The sequence below is a fragment of the Orbicella franksi genome, chromosome 14, assembly GCF_964199315.1.
Source record: "Orbicella franksi chromosome 14, jaOrbFran1.1, whole genome shotgun sequence".
NCBI lineage: Eukaryota > Metazoa > Cnidaria > Anthozoa > Scleractinia > Merulinidae > Orbicella > Orbicella franksi.
Genome location: NC_138158.1, coordinates 17,662,579 through 17,679,459, shown reverse-complemented (window position 1 = coordinate 17,679,459; position 16,881 = coordinate 17,662,579). Strand labels below are relative to the sequence as shown.

At 39.1% G+C, this 16,881-nt stretch overlaps 4 protein-coding genes across 4 annotated transcripts; 2 read left to right on the top strand and 2 right to left on the bottom strand.

Moving 5' to 3' along the window:
- The first annotated feature begins 1,324 nt into the window (after positions 1-1,324).
- On the top strand, positions 1,325-2,314 carry LOC145467268 (adenosine receptor A2b-like). Its single transcript, XM_081450815.1, has one exon. It carries the CDS (start codon positions 1,325-1,327, stop codon positions 2,312-2,314), a length of 990 nt encoding a protein of 329 aa, XP_081306941.1.
- Positions 2,315-4,526: 2,212 nt separating this feature from the next.
- Positions 4,527-6,037, top strand: LOC145468863 (cannabinoid receptor 2-like). The gene has a single exon (XM_081452555.1). The coding sequence runs from the start codon at positions 4,707-4,709 to the stop codon at positions 5,682-5,684; it is 978 nt and encodes a 325-aa protein (XP_081308681.1). The 5' UTR covers positions 4,527-4,706; the 3' UTR covers positions 5,685-6,037.
- Positions 6,038-8,222: 2,185 nt separating this feature from the next.
- On the bottom strand, positions 8,223-9,600 carry LOC145468935 (melanocyte-stimulating hormone receptor-like). Its single transcript, XM_081452649.1, has one exon. It carries the CDS (start codon positions 9,598-9,600, stop codon positions 8,491-8,493), a length of 1,110 nt encoding a protein of 369 aa, XP_081308775.1. The 3' UTR covers positions 8,223-8,490.
- A 3,183-nt stretch (positions 9,601-12,783) lies between these two features.
- LOC145468415 (uncharacterized) lies at positions 12,784-14,886 on the bottom strand. The gene has a single exon (XM_081452117.1). The coding sequence runs from the start codon at positions 14,523-14,525 to the stop codon at positions 13,509-13,511; it is 1,017 nt and encodes a 338-aa protein (XP_081308243.1). The 5' UTR covers positions 14,526-14,886; the 3' UTR covers positions 12,784-13,508.
- Positions 14,887-16,881: the final 1,995 nt, after the last annotated feature.

The window sequence follows — 16,881 nt, the reverse complement described above, 5'->3', positions numbered from 1 at the left end:
AATAATGTTTCTGTGCCTCAAACAAAGACACAAAACATATGCTCCTCTCCCAAAAGAACAATGTTAACTAAATAAATCATTCATCAAAAAAATCGGTTCTCTCAAATCACTCACCGAACTAATTCTTTGTGGAACGAGTACATCAACTTGGCAATTGTTATTAAATCTGTATCAGTGCACCTCAATGGTACTAGTATATACATGTACAGGAAATTAAACACAGGTTTCGGCGAGACCTTTGACTCATCAGGAGTTTTGGCTTGAAGAAAATCACTTTTAAATTTAATTTTTAAACCATTGTTTGTCCAAAAATGACATATTGACCAATATTTATCAAGCGACGCAAATTAAACGACTCTGAAAGTGTCTGAAATCTCCGTCGCAAATAATGAATTAAAATCACGTGTAAAATAGGTAAGTCGAGGTTCGAGCATGGGGCCCCCTCCCGTCTTAGCTTACTGGGTTTCAATGGCCCAAAGACACCGGTAACAGCTCCACTCCCTTAAGGATAGTAAGTTCGAATTCGAAGTTCGTCAAAAATATTCCGCTAGGCGTCGTATTTTCAACTCTCTCTCCTCGGTGTTTGGTAATGTGGTAAAAAACTAATATATCAAACAAAAAAGACCACATCTCTTTGACCACATTTCCAAACAACGAGAACGGAGTTGAAAATAAAACGCTAAGCGGAGTATTTTTGACGAACTTTAAGGTGTTTGGAAATGTAGTCAAACTCGATCTTTTGTGTTTGATGTTCATTTCAAGGTTACCCCCTGCATTTAATTCACTAATAACCCTAATCACTAATGCACACATACATCATTTTATAGTACTCTATATTTATTGCTTTCAATCACAGAAAAATTTCACTCTAAATTATTCATCTTTTTTTTAACATTATTTGACTCCACCGATCAAAAGCTTTAGTCTGCCAGTGGATAACTGATAACTTTTTCGCTAACACTTGTTTGCGCAAGGTGAAAGTACTTACTAGTGTATTACATTCAGTGTATATTTGTTTTTATTCGACATGATTAAGTTCAGTTGCTCAAGGCGCTTTCCTATTGTAAATTAGTCTTGTATTAATGCCCTTTAGGAGGCTGACATTTTAATTAAAATTTGGCATTCGAATAAAAACATATATGAATTTGGGGGAAATTGCGTTCAAGATTCTCTGATAACAAGTACAGAAGTCAATAAAACAGCATTTCAAGTGAAAATTTGCAGCTTTTCTTAAACCCACGCTAAATGAGCAAGAACCATATTGATGAATCAAGTAGCTTGTGTGGTCTTCGAAAAGACGTCGTAACGTATTTCCTTCTAGAAAATGTCGTTGGATGAGTGCTTCGTCCTACCGGATCCTGCAGACGAAAATTTGATGACCCGTCATGCTTCGAACCTCATAACAGCCACTATTAACGCGGTGTGTTCATCTTTCGCTGTTGTAACCAATTTTCTTGTTGTTTTTGTAATAGCACGGAGTACAGCTCTTCATACTCCTTCCAATGTTCTTATGGCGAGCCTAGCATGTTCTGATCTCTTGGTGGGTATGGTGGTGCAGCCCTGTTACGTTGTGTTCCGTCTCTATGAAAACATCTCACACTTTGTACCACCTTGCTTGTTGAGAATCGTCTACTCGGAGAGTTTCTGGGTGTGTTACGGCGTCTCGTTCCTGACGCTGAGTACCATCAGCATTGAACGGTACATCGCTCTGTGTTTGCACCTTCGCTACAAGGAGCTAGTGACAACGCAGCGCGTCCTCATGGTGGCTGTGATTATCTGGGTGATGGATATTGCAATGACTTTCATGGAATGGATCGCTCAAAGCAAGCTCCTCCGAAACTGCCACGCAGCCCTCTTACTCTTCTGTCTCCTGGTAACCTTTGCCACCCACCTTAAAATATTTTTGATTCTGCGTCGACATCAACGTCAGATAAACAGCATCAATCGGATGTCGTCGAAAAGGAAGAACTTCCAACGCCAGACCAGACTCGCGGTAAGTGTTTCGTACATCGTGGTTATCTACATCACTTGCAACATCCCCGTGCTGTTCGTAATGGTGTACAACTTCGCCGGCGGGCATTTCAACAACCTTAATGTTTTCAGTTGGACAGAGACTATAGCTTTCGTGAATTCGTCGATCAACCCCGTCATTTGTTGCTGGAGGAACAGGGGAATCCGCCGTGAAGTTTTCAACGTTTTAGCAAAGATGATTTGTTTGAACAAAACCCTGGTGCAGGTGGAGTTAGGCAATACGTCTGTTTTGATGAGAGGTAATAATACCAGAGTGCCAGCTCCAGTCCTTGACGTGAAATAAATCTGGACAACTCAATGAACTTAGATAGTAGATTCTACCGTACAGTTTTCAACGTTTTAGCGAAGATGGTTTGTTTGAACAGAACCCTGCTACAGGTAGAGTTAGGCAATACATCTGTTGTGATGAGAGGCAATAACAGAATGTCAGCGACAGTCCTTCGATCACAAGAAATGAATCTGAAAAACTCAATAAATTTAAACAGAGGAATTCGCCGCGCAGTTTCCAACGTTTCAGCGAAGATGATATTGTTTGAACAGACTCCTGAAACAGGAGGAGCGAGGCATAACATCTGTTCTGATGAGAGGCAATGATAGGATGTCAGCTACAGTCCTTGGGATGAAATAAATCTCACTAAACTCAGACGGTAAAATCCGTCTTACAGTTTTCAAATTTAAAGTTGAAACTTGTAGCGAGGATGATTTGTTTGAATAGAGCCCTGGCACAGGTGGAACTAGACAATACATCCGCTGTGACGAGAGGGAATAACAGAATGTCAGCTACAGCCCTGAATGATCTGAGAGGAAAAGAATCTGGATAACTCAATAAACTTAATTGAGATAAAGAAAGAAATTGAAGAAATTTTGCGATCCATTTGAAAACCAAAATAATAGACCTAAGTATGTCGAATTTGCACCATCATATAAGTGTTCTTTATTAAAAAAAAATTGCGGGGAACCTTAATGTACTAAATTGGCAAGACAGGAATCTTGAAAGATTGCGTCTAGAATGACAAAAAGAAATAAAGAGGGAGAGACTCTTTTTCGCCAGTAACTTGAAATATCAATTGTCCTTACAGATTTTCAGCAATGATATTCAGTGGACATTTTGTTAATTCGTTGGCACAAGATAGCATTTTCTTGTGATTGGTTGTGATATTCTCATCATCTTTCTGCTTGACAATGTGTTAAGTTTTCAAGGAGAAGTTGAAGTTGATCAATGAACAAAGACCATGCATGGGGCAGTCCCTTTCAGACATTTCCATTGTCACGGGTAGTCCAATAAGTTTTTTTTTTATTTCGACAATTTGCTTCAGATATCATCCAGTTTACCTTGCTTTAAAAATGCCCGAATTAATTAAAGTTGATTAAATCTCTTTTCTTGCTGAGCACTGAAGTGGACTGCAACTGAATTATGATGTCGTACTGAGTGATGACATTTGACATGTTGTCGTAACGTACCTAGTGGGGACATTTTAGCACCGGTAATTCACAGAATTATGCAAACAGCGTCGTGCAGAGGATAATACAGAGTACCAATACTGCTCAATAACTTTCGCTTGGATGGCTACACAGTAGAGTTTTATCCACAGACTTAAAAACTGAGTTATGACAGCCTTGTACAGCATTATAAACAGTATCACATGAAAGTGCTGCTCCATAGTGTGGCTTTCATTTGAATAATCACACCCTGGAGTTTTATCCACAAAGTCAACGATTGACCTTCGCTTAATTAGACAACAAAATAAAACAGTATCACGTGAAAGCAATGTTTAATAACTTTCAGTTGTTGTGGTTCCTCTGTCCCATAAGCTTTATAGAGCGTACGTGAGAAACAGTTACTGGAACTTTCGTTTGGCGTTACATGACGTACGTTTTGTTTCCATTAGAAAAGGCTTTTGAATGTAATTTTCATTTCCAATACATGTGTGTACGTTATATAAACAAATTGTGGTAAAACAAAGTACACGAAAGACGTAATCGCTAGAAGCAAAAGATGAATGTTACTGATAACAACGCCACGACGCGTGCTATATCGATAAACAGATTTTTATTTCCACGAACTAGGATAACCTGGCGGCAAACATGAAGAACTACTAATTTCTCAGGAAAAAAACCCAGCAAGTAAGTAATGAGGATTTTTTTTCGACGTCATTAATACATGCAAATAACACGACCAATTGATGAGTAATCATGAGTCATGTTAGTTTTTTTTTTTTTTCAGTATAAACTTAGCATTAACTTTTTGATTTCAAGAGATTGAAAAAATCAAATATATCCAGCTTTAATCCGAGTACAGAAAAGACAACAATAAATTTCAGTCAATTGAGAAGACGCAGAGTGTAACTTTTAATTGTATGTCTACAGAAATTCATAATATGTCCCTAAACACATGTGTATTTGTCTTATTTCCGCGGCATTCAATTAAGCTGTTGATTAAAAGAACTAGCATATGTTAATAATGCCTGTCGACTTTCGCGGATTACAGTCTGACATAACAGTCAGTGATATTGATGGATGCTTCTTAAAAGCTCTATATCTCTGATGTATTGCGACATTTTGCTCAGACTTCAAGGGTATTCGATGACAGGAGATGAATCTAAGTGCGGATGATAAAAAAAAACAACAACATTCGTTCGAAAAAATCTAATTTTACATGACGCGGATTGCACACAATGGACATGAATTATTCTGATGAGTGTTTTTTCCTGGTGAATCCTGACTTCGATAAAGTTCACTACCGTTACACCACGAACTTTATAACAAGCATTATAAATGGCTTTTTCTGCCCCGTCGCTGTTATCGGAAATTTCGCGGTTCTCTTCATAATATTTCGAACAGCGTGGCTGCGAGAGCCATCAAACCTACTCCTTGGATGTTTAGCTGTTTGCGACATGCTGGTTGGCGTTATTGTTCAGCCCAGTTACGTTTCGTTTAGACTAAGCGAAAACCGTGATAATTTTGTTCCCTGTTTTGTAAGAATGACCTACTCGACGTCATTTTTCATCTGCTATGGAGTTTCCTTCCTAACTCTAAACGCAATAAGCTACGAGAGGTACCCGGCATTGGCGTTGCACCTTCGTTACAAAGCCCTAGTTACCAGGCGACGTATTCTAACGCTAGCAGGTTTAATATGGATCTTAAACACATCACTGACCTGTCTTCAATGGGCTCGAATCAATACCACCGTGCGAGCTATTCACCTGACTCGCTGGTTCGTATGCCTGTTAACCTCAGGGCTGCTTCAGTTTAAAATCGTCGGCATTGTTCGTCGACATCACGATGAAATCCGACGACAAGAAGTCCAGTTGAACTCCAATGCGAATAGTTACCGACGTCAGCTTAAGCTTGCGGTTAATATCGTTTATATCGTAGGCATTTATATTTTCTTTAACCTGCCGGTGCTTGTGGTGACTACTTATCATCAAATTGTCCAAGGAAATCTGAGTAGTTACAATTATTATAGCTGGGCTGAAACGTTGGCTTTGTTGAATTCGACATTAAACCCCATCATTTGTTGCTGGAGAAGTCGAAATATCCGAAAAGCAATTTTTAAACTTGTGGCCGTGTGGATAACTTGTAATACTTTGAATGAAATTGAAGGCCCTGAAACTAATGGTATCAATTCGAGACGGTACGATTGTCAGTGTTAAGTGCAATTGAAATCACTTAATCGTCTTCAAGAGCTTAAAAGTGAACAGGAAAAATATACTCAACTAAGTAGTTCATAGCGCGATCAAAATATGGAACGTTTGTAATTTTTTCAAACAAAAATATATTTGCTTTCATTTGTACCTTTTACAACGAGTAATCTATTTAAATAAACAGTTGCATTAGTTGATTTTGCTAAGTCTGCATGCGCGGAATGAGTGTGCCTACCGATGTTTCCTCTAACGTCACCTTAAAAATCCCAATATAAGCCGTTTTAGGTTGCGAAAAAAAACCTTCCTCATCATAACAATATCTTAAAAAAAAGAATGTATATATTTTATTAAACAAGCATGGGGTCCGTATTGGCTAAATATTTGTCGTGTTTTTTTTTAGCAGGTTTAGGGACCGAGCCGCAGAAAATTCGTGAGTGGTCTGTCTTGGCGGTCCGTGTTGCGAAATCCGGACCGCTAAGATAAGCAATCAGAATTCTTCCTTTTTTTCGCGCGCCAGTTCAGCCGTATTTTTATTAGGATTAAACCTATTCATACAGAATTAGAATAAAACAGTGGCTACAAATACGTTAAATGTGTTACTACCTTTGTCATACAGTACTCAAATGTTCATGGGGGGGTTGCTCTTTATAGTTCACGTTTTACAATACATTTTTCTGATACTATCGATTTCCATCATGATTTTTATATTATTCCTTCTATTTTGCACAATATTCTTTAGACAGGAAACTAAGTCAATTAAAGTTTTAGTTCTTCATCGTCTACTTAATTATATTTATTCCTTCAACTCAACTCAACGGAAAGCTATGTTCGCCATAATGATGAACCAAATCAGGGACCATAAATTAGTCCCTATATAAAACAGATTCTAGCTAAATATTTACAGGTCGGTAAAAAGTACCGAGCAAAATGGAAATCTTTCCAGTCGTAAACGAACAGAACAATAGGGAAATAAATGTGTTATAAACAAACCGTTTAAATAGCTGTGAGAAATTTATCAAACGTGCGTAAACAATAAGTGGGAATGGAAGCTTATATTAATGCCAAATCAGCATTACAGGTAAAACAGGGAAATGTGAAAAAATAAGAAGAAACCTTATGGATCAGAACTTCTCAAAGTCATCAATAATTCATCAAGTTTAAACACAGGAAAAATGACCGTGACGATCTTTGAATATCTCATCTTAATTAGCATACATTTTTACGATTTTATTCCTCCGTTTCCCCTTAGTTTTAGTTTCGATTGAGAAGATCTGTCAAACACTCGAGACACTGATTAACTACAATACCAGACACCTCGAAGTTCGTCAAAAATACTCCGCTGCACGTCGTATTTTCAACTTTCATCTCGGTGTTTGGAAATGTGATCGAACACGACCGTATTCGTGTTTGATATGTTACTTCCGGCACAGTTAATAGAGGGAATATATGGCTAAGAAGCCCGGTAAACATCAAAGACGCAAACAAACAGGCTAAGATTTATGTTGGAAGGTCCTTGACCCTGCGCATCTTTTGCTTTTATGCTCACTGACTATGTATGAATTACATAATCGCAATCCTTCTATTGGTTAGTTGTATGAGCACACATAACAACTTTTGTATTTTGCCAGGTTTTGTGCAGGGTCAATCCCCAAAATAGCCGACAAAAACATGCAAAAAAGAACTTTGCCAGGTTTCAGAGCCATTGCCTCTATAAACTATTCTTCCACTGACTTGCATGTGACCATGCCTGCCACGTGCTTTGCTCATCGTGTATCAATCTTGCACGCAGCCGATTATCCCCCCATGGTAGGAAAGCTCAAGTATTCCAGAAGGCTCTGCTTCATAGTAAGTTTCATCTTCGGCAATGGTACACCATCTCGTATGACTGAGGAGATCTTCTGGTATTATATGATCACAACATTAGCAGATACTTAAAACTTCAAACCTCATTTTCTCTGATTGACATGGCATTGAAGCTTTGTTGAAGTAGACTAAAGTGTAAAGACTGACTGGCTAACAAACCCTCGGCCAGTTTTTGAGCCGGCGGACCATTAGAAGCTCAGCGTTCACTGAGCTGCCATGCATGTACATGTATTTAAACATGCAGCTATCTGCCAGAAGGACGCCCCCTTATCACAAGATCCTTTAGAACACCACAATGATGATACTATGCGATATAGCGAAGGAAAAACATATTGCAGTTAGTTTCAGTGATTTTTCAAAGACACGACGACATAATTCAGTTATTTGTAAAAAGTGTACCCGACTTTTCAATTTGACTTCACAATCAAACTTCTACATACGCAGCTCATTATTTTTTTTTTAAGCTCCATGGTTTAGTGATTTTTTGATAAAACTAAAATGTTATTTTTAGGTTTTCAGTAATGATAATGTAAGCCTTTTGGGAATCATGCTCGTGGCAGTGCACCTTTAAAATCGTGCCTAACATCTATGGATATGCAAACAATCCCAGTACAGCTAAATCATCGCTACATCTGGACTTAATGGTCTGCACACATGAGGGGACTAGTCGCAAAACTAGTCCTCCGAAGAGTTTACACGAAGGGACTGGTCGCAGGGACTTGTCCCATGAACAGTTTACACGAAGCGTTTTGAGGAACAAGTTGCAGGGACCTGTCCCAAAAATTCAAACCAGTTTGAATTCGTGGGACTCGTCGCAGGGACCAAACTTTGGTCCCTGCGACTAGATTTTGAAGCAAAAATGGCTAGTTCACACGATGGGACTTGTCCCCGCGATTTCTTGCAGGGAGTAGTCGCAGGGATTAGTCCCCTCGTGTGCGCCGCCCTTAAGGCTCTAATTTTCCCCTGATAACTCTTTTGTGGAAATGACTGAGGAACTTGTAACGACCAAATGGGGTTCTTGATAACGTTTGTACACAACTAAAGCAATATCGTTATCAGGTATTTCTAAGAATGACAAATACCTGGCGAACACTTTTCTCCCATTCCCTTCAACGTGAAACAACTCTTTGATTGCTCTCCGAATCGCCTTCACCCTCCAAATGCAAATAATTGGATTAGCAGTTGAATTCAAGAAGGCGGCGGTTTCCACCCAGCTGTACAAATTGTAAGTGTTTATTTCGATGAGGATTATTTGATGCAAGGCTGTTATGAGAAGAACTGGAAGGTTAAAAGCCAGATAGACTGCCATAATACATGCAATGTTCGCTGCAAACTTGATTTGCATTGCACTTTGGCTACTGGTGCTGCTTCTTTGACGAGATGAATCTCTCAATTGAAGTTGCTTGATTTGGTTCTGATGACGGCGAATTATCGGGAGGACTCTCACCTGGCTCACAAGAGCAGTTATCAAAAGGATTAACCAACTCATAAGATGGATACCCCGTGCGATCTCGTTATGAACCCATTGTAGAACCGTTAAGATGACGTTTACCATCCAGATGAAAATCACCAGCTTCATGACTCTAGAATGGCGTATTAGGTGCGCATACTTGAGAGGAAAAATCAATGCCAGGTATCGTTCACAGCTAATGGCGCACAAGGTCGTGAGGGACACACCATAACAAATGAAAAATCCCGTCGAATAGAGCAGCCTTACTGAACAAGGAACAAACTTGTGTGTGTTTTCAGTAATTCTAAAAGCTACGTAACTCGGCTGAACTACCAAACTAACAAGAAAATCTGACGCTGCGAGACATCCGAGTAGCATGTTCAAAGGAGTTCGAAGTGAAACTTTCCTAGAGATAACTAAAACAATGAAGAAGTTTGCCACAACACCAAACGGTGACAGAACCGCATTTAAAACACCTGTGACCAAGTTGGTTGCATATCGCTCTGCAACTTTGTCGAATTCAGGATCAGGCAAGATCGAGAGGCAGAAGTCGCTGTCGAGAGGAAAATGATTCGAAATTGCAGTTCCAGTTTCATCGCTGTGATTGGGCATAATTTTGCTTCGCAGCTCTAGATCTTCGAAAGCGTTTTGCTAAAAGATATACAACAGCTGAACTTGCAGAGTCAACTTTGATACCTATTGTTCTAATGTAGTTAAGTTTTACCAGCTTATGGTAATTCCCAAGCTAAGTTAAACATGTCAGAATCAATGATGAACGATTTTTGTTTAAAATGAGCTGTATGAGAAGACAATTGAAACGGGACGTTATAATTCATTAAGATTATCAACGGGTTCCAAAATGCAAAATTGGTTTCTACATTTCTTAATCAGAAAACCTTTAAAAAGAAAATTTTTAGTCTTTGATATGCCGGGAATATTTTCAATTAAATTGGAAAGAAAGTTTCTTTCATTAAACTTGACAAATTTAGATCTCCATAATGACAAGTAGAAGAATTCCTTGTTATGATGAAAGTCGGCAAAATTAAAGCAGATGGCGGACAATTATACCTTTTGCGCAATTTCGCTTGAAGAACAAAACCAACCGCTATTCGCAGCAGGAAATGCAGTTTATTTGTATTTGAGTGTTGCAGACTTCCGTTTGTTATTGCAACACAACTCTTAACGCCCTCCAAGTTGCAATTACATGTTTTTGAGAAAGCTTGGATTGTTACTCATTTCACGATTACACTACAGATCTATGACCAGTTTTTTAGAAGGTTAACTTGATATTGGAAGACTGAGTTCATTTTTGTTCGATAATGAAAAGAAGATGTGCCAAGACAAAGCAAATTGAAAAAAAAAATGACTAAAGGGACGGATGATCTGGGAGTGTTATGGTCATTTATTCACATATGTGCGCTGATTCCATTTACAGCACTTCCAAAACTAACAAATCCTTTGTATTTGAACTTATCGCTAGATCGTCATCTTTAAATCAATCACATTCGGGAGAAGAGGTCACTTGTCTTCCTGCCGACTAGATCAACTTGCAAGTGTTTTATTTACACCCGTCCCTCCGTCGCTTATAACTAGCTATTTTTAGAGTGTGTCCCAAGTGCTTCAGTTCTCGTGACTTCCCCTTGTCCACATGCAGTGTTGTGTCTGGCATGTCAGTCCTAATTTCTCTTTACAAATTTTGTTTGAAAAGGTATTAGAGCGGAAAGTTATTGTGCGAGGACATTTCCTAAACCTCAAAAGTATAAGATACATGTGCTACAGGGATTCTTTTTTCTGAGGTAAAACTTCCTATCCGGAATCTTTTTGCGATAGTTAATATTCGCTGGGTGGCGTGAGCTCAAAATTGGGTTTAAATAAATGAAAACTCGTTGCCTGCGAGATTTCCAGAATTAAGCCGCGAACTCTCGTACACTTTCATCTCTTCTGCTCCGCTGGCATTCAAATTTCAACCCTCGAACTATACTTTTTTCGTGAAAATGGACAGGAGTTTTCACCTGTCAGATACTCTAAAACAAACTCTATTATCCAACTTATAACTCTCAACTTACATCGATCGCAATCGATCGTTCTTTCTTAAGCCTTAAATGTTTAAGTCCAACTGCTCTTAAGCTATCCCTTTTTATCAGCTCGGCTTGTTGTTCTAATAGTTGTGTCTTAAAGTGAGTATAACGCAAATTGGCTGCCTTGAATGATAATCTTAGTTGCAAGGCCCTGTTGTCACAATCTTGACGTCTTAAAGCCAGCTCATGTTCAGTATTTGCTAAAAAAAGTTGACTTATTGGTTTGTGTTATTAACTTGTCTTAAGCCGTTTCATCACAAACACGATAAATTATCCGAACGGCTGAAACGACTTCCAAATCAACATCCTTGTTACCATGGAAACTGCGTTGTCGATGACAACATGTGTTCTGTGGATAATTAAATATAATTTTGAGGAGGTCTACTCGCGGACCAAGCGACAAACGAAAACAGAAGCGTGTTGCCTGCGTCAACGCTAACAGTATAATACATTACTCCTCTGTGCGTTATTAAACGAGATATTCTTGTCAATAGGCCATTTCCGACTTCCCTTTTGCCTCTTTGTCAAAACGAGTCTAGTTTTCTTGCAAAACCATTCATATGGAAATGTGTTCCAACAACAGGTTCATTTTCAAACAAATCAAGCTCATTCTCATACGAAAGTCTTTGCTCGGGGACTCGTTTTGAGACAAAGGCACAAGGTAATTCGGAAATGGCCTATTGATTGGCTGTAGAATTTTATGTATCTATTTGGGTGAAATAAATTGTCTTTTTAAAAACATTTTACGCTTCCCAAAATAGAAAACAGTTAAGGCTAAACCATTTAAGAAAGCAAAAAATTACAGCTAAATTTCCTCTTCTAAAAGGTTTTACCCTTTACAATTTATTTCCAACTGTTCTGAAACAAACTATTGTTCGATCGGCTGTAGATTGCGACCAGCTGCTCATAACGAAAATTCAAACTCCATGTATTACAAACACAGTGACAAGTTTCGCTGTTTTTATTTCTTTTTTAGACCCTTTATCTGGTTAACTCCGCAAAATTTAAAAGTTTTCAAACCTAAAACGAGTTCCGGGTTTAAATTTATTTCTTGTTTTTTTTGTTTTATTTTATTGTAAAGAAAAAAATAACTTCCGCTAAATTGGAAACGTCGTTGAGTAAAATTAAAGCTAGTTGCCCCTGACAGAAACGAAGCCAGGTCAGTTCGATTTGATGTTTTGTAACAGACATGGACACAAAATTTTAAGTCGATACCCGCCGTTTTTTTTGACAGTCCTGACAGATGAATCGCATTTAAAACAAGCTTTCCTTAAAGACACCTCCCTCTCCTTTGTGTAACCAAGAAAATATGTCAAACAGCAGACATTTTCGCGAAGAATTACTTTATTAATTTCACAAAGTACAACAGCCACGAAAAAAAAATGTAAAATTTCCATCGATTCAAGAAGATGGTTCTAAAATATTCTTTCGTAGCAATTACCAGCCACGCCAGGGTACAATTAATCTTTTGATCAAAATACCTACTTGAATGAACTCGGTTCGATCATGTTGTAAGGAAAGAATTTGACAAAGTATAAAAATTACGAATAACTACGGATACATGCAACAAACTCTTGGCGAAAGTGCCATTCAACGACTATGAGAGGAATAAGTTGAATATTTACAGATGCATCAATGGCTCTATGGGCTTAAAGGCAACCAGCCCCTACCGAATTTCGTAAATACTGCAAGATTTAAATGCTCTTTTAAGCCGGTTTCAACTCGCTTACATTAATAGCAAGTCAAATATTGCGTACTCTTTGGAGTTACTCTATCTGTTTCTTTTACCGAACAATTTATTAAGGTCAGCTGATACCGCTCTATCGATAAGCTGTGAGTGGTGTCATTGTTACGTTGTGCTTTCAAATTTCAGTTTCACAGAAACATATTGAGTAATATATGAACGTACCAGGTCATTCATAAAGTTTGTTTAGCAATCCCAATGACCTCACTAGCATTGTAGATAGAGTCGGTTTTAGTCATAGGGAGGGGGTTGGTCAATGCCATTGGATATATAGCCGGGACAAGTCTACTACGGCGTTTTTAGTGGAGCAAGGTACTAGCATTAAAAGAGCGAACGTTGGTCAATTGCTCGCAATACTTTATGAGCGTCAGCGTCAAGGCCAAACGTCGAATTCACGTGAGAAGAACTAAACTGAGCGATTTAAGTTCATTACCTGATAATTTCGACGTTTGACTCAACTCAGTTCATCCAACTGAATTTAGATCGACTAACACGTTGCATCCATTTGAAGTAGTCGGATAGAACGTGCTGATTCATCTGAAGTTCGAATTTAATCGACGTTTGACCCAATGATCATGCTTTATCGTTTGGATTGACTCTAAAAATTGCGATTAAGTTCATCTCATGGTCTATAATTATTAAAGCACAATTGTTCCAGGCTGTTCCCTCTGCATGGTATTCAGGGTGATGTCCCGTACCTACGGCGGCATAATGTGTCGAAATCTTACCAACACAACATGGTTATTAAACGGTATTTCCCCAAATTTCTTCTCCTTTGTCCTTAATCTTGGTAAGAATTCTGTGATGGCATTTCGAATGGTCTTTACTCTCCAGAAACACACCAATGGATTAACAGTGGAAGTCATGAATGCCACAGTTTCGGCCCAGCTGTAGACGTTGTAGCTTTCGATATGCCTTTTGACGATTTGATCAGACATAGTTATAACAAGAACTGGTAAGTTGAAGGCAAAATATATGGCTATGATGGACGCGATGTTTATCGCCAGCTTGATTTGCATTTGGCGAGTGGACGACATGGAGTGTAGCTGTTGAATTTGCCGCTGGTGATGCCGTATAATAGAAAGAATTCTGCACTGGGTGGCGATAGCGATAAACAGCGAAGCTAACCACAAACTTAGATGAATTCCTCGGAAAGTGTGATTATGAGCCCATTGGAGTAACTTTAATAATATGTTGACCAACCAAATGATCAGGACAGTTTTCATTACGCGTTGACGGTTAACAATACTTCGATACCGGAGGTGGCAGAGCAAAGCGATGAGTCTCTCGCAGCTTATCGTGCACAGCGTCAGAAAGGAGACACCATAACACGTGTAAAATCCTATCGAGAACAACATTCTGATAGCACAGGGGACGAATCCACTCTGGTTCTCCAACAGTCGGTAAGCGACGTAACTTGGTTGCACCACCAAACCAACGAGGACATCAGAAACTGCAAGGCTGCCGAGCAGCAGATTGGAAGGCGTTTGTAGCCCAGTTTTTCTGTAAACTACGAAGGTAATAAAGAAATTTGCTACGACAGCGAACGGTGATAAAACGGCGTTAACCACAGCTGTCACTAAATTGGTGGTCCAGCGCTGGTAAGCTTCGTCAAACTCTGGATCTGGAAGATGATAACAACTGCCGCTTCTAGAAGAAGCACTCGTAGCTGGCACTGTCAAATTTGTGAAATTTTCTGCGTCGAAGAAGTTCATGCCGAATATGTGTAGAAAACAAGGCTTTGAAGTAAGTTTTGCGTCGCTAGATGACCGTGAATTGTCTCACGCGTGTTTCGCGCACAACATAAAATTTGAATAACTATATTCATGGCTTAATTAAACACTTGGTAGCTAAGGCTGTAAAAATAAAAAGGATGAGCCGGCAAACGGTCTATCAAAAGTGTCACATAACCCTTATCTTATTTTCATCTACCTGGAGAAATTTGATAAGTTGACTTATATTGCGCTAAAGATAGTCCTGCTCAGGCGGTAAAATACGTTTACATTACAAAAACTGAAGGTTTTAGACATTCGAGCATTGACAAATACCAAGTAAAACGATGAAATCTTATAGTTTTGGATTACGCGATTTTCTCACGTTTGAGAAGAACGGGAACCGCGCAAAACGGAATTTTCCGACCTTAAAAAATAAATAATAAAAAAAGCAGGTGATTTCGAACACGTCAAAAGATGTTGAAGAGATTGGCTGTCTAGAGTTGCAGTCAATGTTTTAGAGGTGTTTTGCCCTAGGTGTGACAATTAAGAGCTCTTGCCTGAGAGCATTGAGAATCTTGCGACAGCGACTATTTTGGCACATTGCTCATAATTCGCCTCAAGATACCATTTGGTGAAGTGTTTTCAAAAATCATAATTGTAAGTTCCAGCGTTGTTTTATTTTCGAAAAAAATTCGAAAGTTTGAAAATGCGGTCAAAGTGCGTTTTCCGCCCAATGGAATGCCCTAAATAACACAGAAAGACGAAGCGTTCGTAAAGTCTTGAAATTTAATCAATTACTGTTAAATTTTACTCAGGCATAGAATAGCTATTCCTTTTTAAGTCTAACGTAATAAATATGTCAAATACTCCAATGTTCTTAATTTTCAAGCCATCCTAAAAACGCGTGCGACGACCGCTTAACGGGACGCGAAATATTGGCTAATTTGGAATGGGTAAAACCCTTCCTGGTGCGTTCTTTTTTCAACATTTAACTCCATGGCCTAAACGTTTTGTTCTTCAGCTGTTATCCCTCCAAATCTTAAGCTCGAACTCAACGCGCTTCCGTCTCTGCAAAACGAAGTTGTTTGTCATGTACAACTCACAGATGACAAGATAATTTGAACACGAAATGGACGCTGAACTTCGCGGTTGAGGAAAAAAAAGTATAAGGTCTTGTATTTTCTGGCTTGACCTTACAATTAACTTATCCCAAAAGTTAGATAAATCATTTAGAAACCATTGAAAGTCCTGTGAGTGAAAAAAAATTAAAACAATGATAAAATTTGAAAACCCGTTGTCAACAGATAATCTGTCGATTTCACACGGATCTGAAGAGTACACAAACACTAGTCGCAAACGTTCCTGAACTGAGTCGCAACGAAAACAACAGCATTATATCCTTATTAACGTATAATTTATGATTTTATAAGACAATTTTCAGGAGCTCAACAGGTTAACTTCGCTTGTGACTCTTGCAGTTTTATGCTCAATATTATAGCTCATTAATTCCGCCCGCTTGTCGCTCGGCTCATCGTGCGGAGCTTACATTCAGATCCAAAGTAAACGCAATACATACCAATGACACCGCATGCAGCCTCTGAAGCCATATTTTTCCATATTTTCTCGAATCAAGTACCTTTACCATCGAGGATAACTGACATTTTATGACGGCGGTTTTGCTGTTGAAACGCGAGAGACCCGGAGTAACGCAACACTCCTTTGAGTCACGCATGCTGAGACGGGGTACTACATCTGTTGCCTGGGGGGGGGGGGGGGGGCACTGCCATATATGAGCTATATAGGTATGTGCCGCTGTGAAGGGTATGGTTTTCAAGCAGTTTACTCTAGGATAGGGTAAATCAGAGCGTTTGGGTCTAGAATAGGGTATAATTTTTCACAAAACTGACTAGCTGGTTGAAGATTTTATCTAGACTAAGGAAACCCGGAATTGCCACTCAAAAATATAAAAAAATCAAATCGGCAAGTTTAAATCTACGCAAATCAGCCTCAACAGTGTCGATAGATGAGGGGATTCGGGGAGTTTACTCTAGTATAGGGGTAGCAAAATTCAGCTGAACTAGCTCGGGTATAGGCTAAGGTTGCCAGGGTCCCAGCGGCACATCCCCACCCAGAAATTCCCAAAGAGCTCCCCCCGGATCTGTTGCCAATGTAAAATGTCGAGTTAGCAGACAAGTGAGCTTACGTAAGCAGTGTTTTCAGGTACTGTAAAATCGAATACAACCCTGCTTATTTCCAGGTGTCACGGTTATCTTAATACAAATTGTGGCCAAACTTTTGCTGCACATTTTTCACACATTGTTTTTGGCGGGAAGCGAAGGAAGGGGAGGGGGGGTGG